The sequence below is a fragment of the Anneissia japonica genome, unplaced genomic scaffold, assembly GCF_011630105.1.
Source record: "Anneissia japonica isolate Jap-2015-1 unplaced genomic scaffold, ASM1163010v1 scaffold287991_len637273_cov151, whole genome shotgun sequence".
Taxonomy (NCBI): Eukaryota; Metazoa; Echinodermata; class Crinoidea; order Comatulida; family Comatulidae; genus Anneissia; species Anneissia japonica.
Window position 1 is genome coordinate 571651 of NW_022692547.1, and position 11738 is coordinate 583388.

At 32.7% G+C, this 11738-nt stretch overlaps 1 protein-coding gene across 1 annotated transcript in view; it reads right to left on the reverse strand.

Moving 5' to 3' along the window:
* LOC117100345 (MAM and LDL-receptor class A domain-containing protein 1-like) overlaps nucleotides 1-11738 on the reverse strand; it is a 50119-nt gene that overhangs the window by 18766 nt on the left and 19615 nt on the right. The window contains exons 8-10 of the mRNA XM_033240005.1: nucleotides 10930-11076; nucleotides 10456-10803; nucleotides 6299-6403 (exon numbers count right to left, since the gene is read on the reverse strand). Coding sequence (XP_033095896.1) covers nucleotides 6299-6403; nucleotides 10456-10803; nucleotides 10930-11076 — 600 coding nt within the window. The remainder of the gene's footprint in view (nucleotides 1-6298; nucleotides 6404-10455; nucleotides 10804-10929; nucleotides 11077-11738) is intronic.

Genomic DNA, 11738 nt, shown 5'->3' on the forward strand with positions numbered 1-11738 from the left:
GCATTGTTATTTCCCTGGTTACTGGATACTGAATTGGCAGATCCGCATATTGTGCAACTTTTTCTGCTCCCTGGGGAGTATCCCTGGTCATTGCTGCTTGAACGCGCACGATCCATACATTTATTTTCCATACCATCCTACAAGGTACCCACTTACTACTAGAAAGCTCAAAGCCTAAGTAGGGTATAGAATCCGAAATGTTAAGTGCAATTATTCAAAAACAGATATTAGTTTTGCCAAGTTTTAGGGTAAGTATTTAGAGAACAAACTTTCCACAGTAATGTTAAACATGTCGTCTGAATTTTTCTTAGTCAATGTTGAGTATATAATAATATCTGCTTTGTCTTAAGATATTCTGGTGTGTGCTTTCGTGCGTACTAGATATCGTCTGTTAACAATACAAATTTAAAAGAGATAGACTTTTTGGTTTTTTGCTTGATGGGTTTAAATCATTCAGTGACAGAAATGGTCTTTTTCCATTTGTTTATTTGTGTTTTTGTGAGCCGGTCATGGTTTATCCGGTCGAGAATGGTCTTGCCTAAGATTTTTGATGGGTTTAAGAGTCTACAGTCTGGTTTATGTAAAAAGTTTTCGTTATGGTCTTTGAATGTTATGAAAGATTTCTTCATCAATTGTTTCTAGTTGGTTCCAATTTCAAGCTTTATAGCAATTGATTTGGTTGCGTTGTCAATTTTGTGGGTCCTGCCTTCTTTTCTCTTCTTTTATATGATATATGATCATATATAGGTGACTATACATATATGATAGGTGACTCTATGTTAAAGCATGTTAAGACAAAGGGACTGTGCGAAACATCTGTCAGAACACTAAGAGGAGCGACTGTGGAACAAGTAAATCATACACTATGTGAGATGGACCTGACTAGCGTAGAAAATATTGTTATTCATGCTGGAACCAACAACTGTAGTGAAATCAACTTTGATTTAGAAAGTCTGAAGAAGGACTATACTGATATTATCACAATGCTTAAAACAAGGATTCCAGGTAAGGTTCTTATCTCTGAAATTTGTCCAAGACTTGATGATTTAGAATTAAACAGGCGAGTAAGTGCGGCAAATGAAATGCTCAAGTCGTCTTTCGGTAACATTGTTATTGATCACAGACAAGCTTTCACTACAGCAAAAAGGAGTTGATTACTCAAAATTTGTAAAACATGGTTTGCATCTTAATCTGAAGGGTACATCGGCCTTGGTAAATATTATTAACAACGCACTACCAATAATCTCACAAACGAAGAAAAGATCTACAGGTAACAAACCGAGCATGGTGGAAGCCAAATGTTATTTTTGTGGAGAGAGTGGACATGTGCAACGTGTTTGCAGACATGGTAAAGCAGTTGTATGTTGGATTTGTAAACAAGTTGGACATAAAGCCAAATTCTGCCAAGTTGAACACTGAAAAAATGGCAAAGGAGATGAAGCCGTCAATTATGAAACAGACAGTGATATAACTTCTAATAATAATGAGTGTACTATAAATGGAAATAATCAAAACAATTTCTCAAATTCTTCCATTAATAGTGTAAATAATATAGTTAAATCAAGTTATGATAAACCAGGTAAAATATTAAGTTTATTTTACTGTAATATAAGAAGTGTGAAAAACAAGTTGTTGGAGTTTAATGCTAGATTTTCTTCATCGTTTTATGACATAATTACTATAACAGAGACATGGTTGGATAGTACAGTATATGATAGTCAACTTTTAAATAATGATTATAGTATTTTTAGAAAATAGAAAATCCATGGAGGAGGTGTTTTAATTGCTTGTAAAACATATCTAAGTCCATCTTTATGTACAGAACTCAATGAAATTACACTTGAATTGATCTGGATAGAATGTCATAGTAACATAGGTAAGATTTTGTTAGGAGTGTTTTATAGACCTCCTTCATCAAATGTTCAATATTTAAATGCTTTAATTGAAAACCTAGATAAGATACAAACAAAGGTGGCTGACTATAAACAGGTATTACTCATAGGAGACTTTAATATACATGTTGATTGGAACTGTTTAAATGTAAACAATGGCTTATCCAACCAAGCAGGAAGTTTGGTAGATGGAACAATGGCAAGTGGATTAGTGCAGGTAATAAATCAGCCTTCTTATGTAACACGTAATGGGGATGGTCACTTTTTAGACTTGGCCTTTGTTAGTAATCCACTTTTAATTGATAAATGTCAAATTATCAACAATTTTGACTCCTGTGATCATGAGGCAATTGAGATATATATGAGAATATCAAAACAACGTGAAAAAGTTATAACTAAATCTGTATATGCCCTAAAAATGCAGATTTTGAAAAGATGAAAATTATGTTGAATAATTTTAATTGGGAAAATTGTTTTCTGTTTGAAAACATTAGTAACATTTGGGAAAGTATTATAAGTTATATAAATAAGGCAATTTCTAAATCAGTGCCTATTAAGAAAAGAAGTAAGATCAAATCATTTCCATGGATTACTACAGAAATTAAGAAACTTTGTACAAAGAAAAGAAAATTATATAAGAAGGCCAAGATGTTAAAGACACAGGAGGCAACAGAAAAATTTAAAAGTTGTAGCAGAAGTTTGAAAAAAGCCATATACTGTAGTCATAGAAATTATGTTTTAGATATCTCAAATAAGGCGTCTACAAATATGAAACAATTTTGGGCATACATTAGGGCAATTAAACAAGATTCAGAAGTTATAAGTTTTAAAATAAATGATGGTGTAACAGATGCAAAAGAGTTAGCAAACCTATTTAACGATCAATTTTCTAGTAATTTTTGTAATGATGATGATGATAATGACTTACTTTACAACTCTGATATTGTCTCAAAACACCATATGGAATTTGAAAAATTTAATGTGATGGAGGTTTATCAGGCATTAAACTATCTAATTGTTTCAAAGTCTCCAGGACCTGATAATTTATTTCCCATATTCCTAAAAGTATGTAAGGAAGAACTGGCAAGAGTATTGTGTAACTTTTTTAATTTATCTTTAGAGAAATGTGTTTTACCAAAACAATGGAAAACAGCTAATGTTGTACCAGTTTTTAAAAAACATGGAAAACCAAAGGGAGAGATAAAGAGCTATAGGCCCGTGTCTTTAACACCAATTGTTTGTAAGATTATGGAAAAACGTTTATGTAAACGAATAAGTAATTTCTTAGAGTTCAATAATTTATTATCAGATAATCAGTTTGGTTTTAGACATGCATATAGTACTGAATTGTTACTCACAAAGGCATTTCATTCATGGGCTCAAAGTTTAGAATCTAAAGATTGTAGACAAGTAGATCTGCTTTTGATAAGGTCCCACATAAGCGTTTACTTAAAAGCTTAATAATATTGGTATAAACAAAACTGTAAATAAATGGATTCAGGACTTTCTTTCAGATAGAAAACAAAGAGTCATCTATAGAGGTGAAACTTCTAAATGGAAGAGTGTAATATCAGGAGTTCCTCAAGGGTCAGTCCTTGGCCCTTTGTTATTTTTAATGTATGTAAGTGACCTTGAATATGGTATAACATCTTCAATTTTTCAATTCGCTGATGACAATACGATTTCAAGACCTATTTATGAAATAGACGACTGTATTAGGCTTCAGGGTGATTTATATAGGATTGTTGAATGGTCTATTGTTAACAAACTGCCGCTAAATGCATCTAAATGTGCAACTATGAGTTTATCTAGGTGTAAAGAGCCTCTTATATGGGACTATAGTATAAATTTTGAAACAACTGAAAGAGTCCATGAATTTAAACTACTTGGTGTTTATATTAACAATAAGTTATCATGTCATTCTCATTTGAATTATGTTAGTAATAAGGCAAGCAGACTTCTTGGTTTTGTTTCAAGATGTAGTAAGACAATGTCTTGGATGGCTATGCTCAATCTTTATAAAACTTTAATATTACCGGTTATGACGTACTGTTGCTGCATATGGGCACCTACTGAAATTTCAAATATTTATAGACTAGAAAGGGTACAAAAAAAGGCAACTAGAATAATTATGTACAGAAAGGAAGGAAATTGGGACATGTCATATTTATATAGATTAAGGATTTTGAATATTTTAAGCATGGAGGATATTTTTAAAGTATATCGACTAACGTTAGGTTTTAAAATAATGCATGGACAATGTCCATTGTCGTTTAATAATCTTGTGAGATCAAGTGAAAGGTGTGAAGGGCGATTAATACATTGGAAAGTCAAGACTAATACATTTTTAAATTCATCTTTTGTTATTTTTCCTAGATTATGGGAACAACTTCCTAATGAAATTAAACAATGCACGTCCATTTCGGACTTTAAAGCCCAGCTCACAAAACACTTGATCTCAAAATATTAATACTAATAATAACTATTAATTATCTCTGTTTTTCATTTTGTTTTAGTTAAATCAATTTATTTTGAATTTACTTTTTTTGTATATATTTATATTGTATTGTCATTGTATTTGTTTTTGATGATGGAGTAAGAGCAGCTTACTGTTTGGGCTTATGCCTATTACTTACTCCTGGCAAGAATATTGTATGTATACTTTTTACTCTGCCGAATAAATATTATTATTATTATTATTATATAGCGATGTTTTCATGTATGAGTTAATCGCACTACACCTAGTTACTTTTTAGAAGTTTATTGTTTATTAGCAGTGTGGGATGAGTTTATTTGCTTTGCTAGTGATATTTAAGATCTTTGAGCATGAGGACTGCATTTTTTCAGCAATGTTTCCCATGCTTTTAAAGTTGAGACTATAAGGTTTCCTAGCTTTTCTACAGCTGCACTCTGTGTGAGCGTTTCAGTCTTTTGTAAGAAAGTCCGTGGGGGATATATATTAAAATTACTTATTTAAATTACCCCCTTATTTTTCACAGACTGTTATTATAGGTGGTGAAAACAGAGACAAAAGGGCTAGTGGCAAAAATAATAGTTATGAAAGTGTATTTTACCGTTTCTCAAACATGCCCCATCGAAGATTCTGACGTCATCTAAAGCAATATCACCGTAATAACCACTTCCTACAATTCCTTCAAACACTATCTGGAAGGCACTCTTTGTTTCAACTGACAGTTTTCCAAGTCGCCAGAAGTTTCCTTGATTGTTTCTATTTACCCACGCAGGTGCACCAACGGTACTTTCTGTATTGACTATGTACACATTCAATGTGTTCACTGTTTCCCCGTACATGTGGTAAAACCACTTGATGCATGTGCCATTTGTTGCAGGATATGATGTTGTCCAAAGACGAGCGGTTTGGTTGTATCGCCAATATGAATCTTTGAGGTACATGTAGGAACCTGTAGGCAAATGATAAAATAAAAGTTTTGGTTTAAGAGATATTGTTGTTCTATCTCTTTGTCGTTTATCTTATTTATTTCGTTTGTAGTTTTAGAAATAATTTCATTAAGAATTTACAAATTTTATTTAGGAAATTAAATTCATGTTAGTTTTTTAATACCTTGTAATGTTCCGTAGGTGTGGTCATACGCAGGACCAGCACCAAATGTGTATGCTAATCCAGATGCTCTTATCCAATCAAAATCATCATATTCATCTTGTACAAAGTAACAGATGTGTGGATCCTCAAAATCACATTGATTTTGTGCTGAAACAATAATCCCAAGACCAAATTAATTAACTGATTGTAATTGCATTGGTTAAAACAGTTACTGGAAACCAAAGTACTATAATTCGTAAATTTTGTTAGGAAAACATCCTATCATAAATTATCAAGAATTTCAATAATAAAAAAAAACACATTTCAAATTTTACTCACATAAACTGTGAAATTTGTTTCTGTTGTTATCAAAAGTTTAAACTTTTATTACATTCGAACACCAACACAGATGAGCTATTTTTTGAATAATAATAATAATAATAATAATATATTTAATAATAATAGTAATAATAATAATAATAATAATAATAATAACATTTATAGCGCAATAAAACGAGGTCTCTATGCGCCCGACAATATTGTAGACAATACACTGTACTCCAGTTAGCATCAGTTAAGTCTTGATCTTTTCTGAGATCATTAGTAAAATAAATAATAGATGAAGAAGATATAACCATTATCTCAGTTGCAAACTGAAACCTGAAACTGATGTTGACATTAATTTTTTAATATTCATTCTATTAGCCTACATTTATGCATATTATTTACAATCTTTTCAGAAACTGATCATGTTGTATACATTTTTAACCATGTTCTGCACATTAGGTTTATTATTATATTTAGCTCAATACGTAATGCACATTATTTATCTGTAAAAACTTACATATATTGCAAGTTGGTCCAACAAAACCAGGCATACACTGACAGTTCTCGATTCCGTAATCCAAGACACAGACTCCGCCGTTCAAGCAGTCAATATCGCAAGTTTCTTCAATTAGAAATTAAACATTAATTAGTGACATACTCTATATTAAAATAACCTCATCGCTCATCACAATACTAATTGTATAAAATTATTATTGTTATGAAAATCGCATTTGTCTTTATATACATTGATTGATATACATTGATTATGTAAGCGATAGATTATTGGCGGTGCTTTTAAGCTTAATACTATAAACTTAATTGCTAGTGACTAAACTACAATATACAATACTGTAATTAAACAGGAAATAAAATACAGTGAGATTTATATAAGGTCCTATATAATTTAAACAATTGTGGAATAAAAAATTAATGAAGGAATATAATAGTAGTTCTATATGTATGTTTAAATTATATAACGCATGATATGATGACTATTAAATACAGTTTAGAAATCAAGGGACATAATATAATGTACATACGTCAACATAATATAAATGTATATAGCATAATTAGATACTTTATTCATAGTGAATTATTGCATATGAAGGCTTTGATATATATATATATATATATATATAAAATACATAGTGATCAGAATTATCAATGAAATTGATGCAATTGACGCTGTTGCCTCGGTTATACATACATACAGACATGAAAGTACTGCAAGAAACTTTGACTTAATTGAGACATTGAAATGTATTAGTACAAAATTTTCGGTAGCACCTGCTACCTTCATCAGCGTACGAGTATCTCATGATGAATGTAGCAGTGATTATAGTGGCGCTATATAAGTGATTATACAAGGCGCTGCCATCATTATTTCCTTGGTTACTGGATACTGAATTGGCAGATCTGCACATTGTGCAACTTTTTCTGCTGGAGAGTATCCCTGGTTATTGCTGCTTGAACGTGCTCTACCCATACATTTATTTTATTTATTTTATTCATTTGGCATGACGGCTCAGGAGTCACAAAAGTGGAAAATCCACTGTCGCAGATTCTACAAGTGATTATACAAGGCGCTGCCATCATTATTTCCTTGGTTAGTGGATACTGAATTGGCAGATCTGCACATTGTGCAACTTTTTCTGCTGGAGAGTATCCCTGGTCATTGCTGCTGTATGCGCACTACCCATACATTTATTTTATTCATTTGGGCATGACGGCTCAGGAGTCACAAAAGCGGAAAATCCACTGTCGCCAGAAGGACGTGCGGCTCCCAACACACAGATTACCAAAAACAAAATAAATATATAAACAGTAAGAAACTAAGATTTACAATAGAACATTTTTTTTTAGTTTTGCCTTAAATAATTAAAAATTATCACAAACAAAAGAACTCTTGATATCTTCCGGTAACAAATTCCAAAGTCTAACAAAACGAGTGGCTATAGAAGACTTTGACATGTCATATACGTCATACCATCCTACAAGGTACTCATTTACTACTAGAAAGTTCAATGCCTTAAAGTAGGGTATAGACTCCCAAATGTTAAGTGCAATTATTCAAAAACAGATATTGGTTTTGCCAAGTTTTAGGGTAAGTAATTAGAGAACAAAAAGAATCACATATATTTTATCCCCGCCGTAACTCCCCCAAGTAATGTTAAACATGTCGTCTAAATTTTTCTTAGCCAATGTTGAGTAAATAATAGTATCTGCTTTGTCTTCAGAGATTCCGGTGTGCTTTCGTGCGTACTAGATATCGTATGTTAGCAAAATTTGTGATAGATAATTAGAGTTCCAAAATGTTAAAAGAGATAGACTTTTTGGTTTGTGCTAGATGGGTTTAAATCATTTAGTGACAGAAATGGTGTTTTTCCATTTGTACATTTGTGTTTTTGTGAGCCGGTCATGCTTTATCCAGTCGAGAATGGTCTTGCCTATGATTTTTAATGGGTTTAAGAGTCTACAGTTTGGTTTATGTAAAAAGTTTTCATTATGGACTTTGAATGTATGAAAGCTTTCTTCATCAATGATTTCTATTTGGTTCTGATTTTGTTTTTTGTATTTGAATAAACATGACTTTCAGCGTATATTTGCATCATGTGTGGTTATTTAAATAATAAAGCATGGCTCAGGTGCGCGAAGGTATTTGAGTGAAGCGTTGTGGTGAAAGTGTTATTTTTCCCCTTGTTTTGTTGAGTGGAACGGCTGCGTGCGGGATTGGCTGGGTAATGCCTTGTGTCTTGTATGCTGTGCCGTAGATTTCCGTGCGTTGTATGGTATATCGGGTACTGTGGCTCGGTTTCACGTACTGGTGTGACGATGTTACAGGACAGACCTAAAACCAACACGAAGCGGGCATAAGATCGTGATCGTGAGTTTTCATGTATTTGTTTTTGGTTCTTAATAATTAAATGTGCAAGTATTGATTATTACTGTACTTACCCTGTGTGCAATGTAAAATGTAACTTTATAGCTTCGAAACGGAATTGTAGATTCTTTGTTATGTCATATATTATTGTATTATATTGTAGATCTTAGATGGTCAGAAGAACGGGAGGAAGATTGGAAGGACAGACCAATTGCTCTTTCCGATTGACCACTTGATGCCGGGAATCTCAAACTCTGGAGCTAAACTTTATTAAAATTATTATTATGAGGTTTTTTTTGTACACCCATAGTTCTGAATTCGTCAGGGGAGCTGAGGTCCCCGACGGGGGGAGGGGGACCACCTCGCTGGTGCCACCCCTGGAGTTCGTGTTAGCCACGTCAGAGCTGAGTTCGTGTTAGCCACGTTATAAGAGCTGAGTTCGTGTTAGCCACGTTATAAGAGCTGAGTTTGTGTTAGCCACGTTATAAGAGCTGTGTTCGCGTTAGCCACGTTAGAAGTGCTGTGTTCGTGTTAGCCACGTTAGAGGTGCTGTGTTCGTGTTAGCCACGTTAGAAGTGCTGTGTTCGTGTTAGCCACGTTATAAGAGCTGTGTTCGTGTTAGCCACGTTATAAGAGCTGTGTTCGTGTCAGCCACGTTAGAAGTTCTGGGTTTGTGTTAGTCACGTTATAAGAGCTGTGTTCGTGTTAGCCACGTTATAAGCGCTGAGTATTATTCTTATTATTCTTATTTGTTTATTATTATTATTATTATTATTATTGTTATAACCAGTTATTATTGCATTGCCTTGAAGTGTTGATTGTAAATTTTAAAAGTGATAGATAGGCCTAATTGATAACCTTGCAAGCAAAATTGTCTTTATATGCAATACTGACTAATTGTTTGTACTGTTTGATGGTGATAGACAGAATTGACTATTGCAACTAATGATCTATTGTTCTATGTTGATGTTATGGTTAACTGTATTGTTGAAACTATTACTAGTAAGCCGTGACAATAGTAGCATCATTATTCTTGAGCTATACATTGATATATTATATATTATTGGAGATCAATGTGTAGATTAATAATAATGAGGTTATTATTATGGATATTATTATATAATTGGAGATCGTTGTCCAGTATATTAATGGTAAAGTGCACAACTAATTAATTATGCTATACAAAGTAATATGAGTGTAAATTACGATAGTTAGATGGACTAATTGTTAATGTGATGTGTTGTGGTTAATAAAGTTGAACCCGAGTTTAATTCCGTGTCGTAACTTATTGCCAAGGTCCTGTCTCCGTTTTAGAATTCTGGAGGAACTTGTGACACCAATTTCAAGCTTTGTAGCAATTGCTTTGGTTGCATTATTAATTTTGTGGGTGCTGCCTTCTTTTCTCTTCTTTTATGACATGATGTAGTGATATTTTCATGTATCAGTTTAATCGCACTATACCTAGTTACTTTTTTAGAAGTTTGTTGTTTATCAGTAGTGTTGGATGAGTTCATTTGCTTTGCTGGTGATATTTACGATCTGAGCATGAGGAATGCCCTTTTTTCAGCAATGTTTTCCATGCTTTTAAAGTTGAGACTATAAGCTTCCTAGCTTTTCTACAGCTGCACTCTGTGTGAGCGTTTCAGTCATTTGTAAGAAAGTCCGTGGGGGATATATATTAAAATTACTTATTTAAGTTACCGCCTTATTTTTCACAGACTGTTATTATAGGGCGTAGGTGGTGAGACAAAAGGGTTAGTGGCAAAAATAATAGTTATGAAAGTGTATTTTACCGTTTCTCAAACATGCCCCATCGATGATCCTGACGTCGTCTAAAGCAATATCTCCTGTATTACTACTTCCTACAATTCCTTCAAACACTATCTGGAAGGCACTCTTTGTTTCAACTGACAGTTTTCCAAGTCGCCAAATGTTTCCTTGATTGTTCCTATTTGTCCACGCAGGTGCACCAACGGTACCTTCCTTGTTGACTAGGTACACATTCATTGTGTTCACTGTGGCCCCGTACATGTGGTAAAACCACTTGACGCATGTGCCATTTGTTGCAGGATATGACAATGTCCAAAGACGAGCGGTTTGGTTGTATCGCTGATATGAAGTTTCGATATACATGTAGGAACCTATAGGCAAATGATTAAATACATGTTTTAGTTTAAGAGATATTGTTGTTCTATCTCTTTGTAGTTTATTTTATTTATTTCGTTTGTAGTTTTAGAAAATTTAAATTCATTTCAGCTTTTTAATACCTTGTAATGTTCCGTAGGTGTGGTCATAAGCAGGGCCAGTAGCAGATGTGCGTGTTGATCCAGATGTTCTTATCCAATCAAAATCATCATATTTATCTTGTTCAAAGTAACAGATGTGTGGATCTTCAAAATCACATTGTTTTTTTGCTGAAACAAAAATTCCAATACAAAATTAATTAACTGATTGTAATTGCATTGGTTAACACTGTTACAGGAACCTGAAGTACAATAATTCGAAAAACATCTTATCTAAAATTTGCAAAAATTTCAATACTAAAAAAAAACCAATTTCTAAATTTCACTCGCATTAAGTCAAACCGGTATCCCCAACACATTGTTTCATAATGTTATTGGTATATATTGTTTTGAAACTATAAATTTTACATTACTTAATTAGCTTCTTAAAAATTGTATTATTGGTTCATGCAATTTCTCGTTTGAACTAAAGACGACACCTAAACACCTTAAAGATTTACAATTTCAATTACATTTTATTTTTTAATTCCATTTTACTTTAATAAATATCTTCTTTTCTGACTACAATAATATTATTATTTTTTTCAATTTATACAGCACCATAGCCAAGTATTTTAAGGTAAATGATTCAAACCATGTCATTGAATAATGCAAGATTACTTATGTAAATTTAAAATGGTTAGATAATAAATCCCTAGTCTCTATACTATTTTTTGTTTAATAATAATAATAATAATAATAATAATGATGATGATGATGATGATGATGATGATGATGATGATGATGATGATGATGATGATGATGATGATGATGATGATGATGATGATGATGAT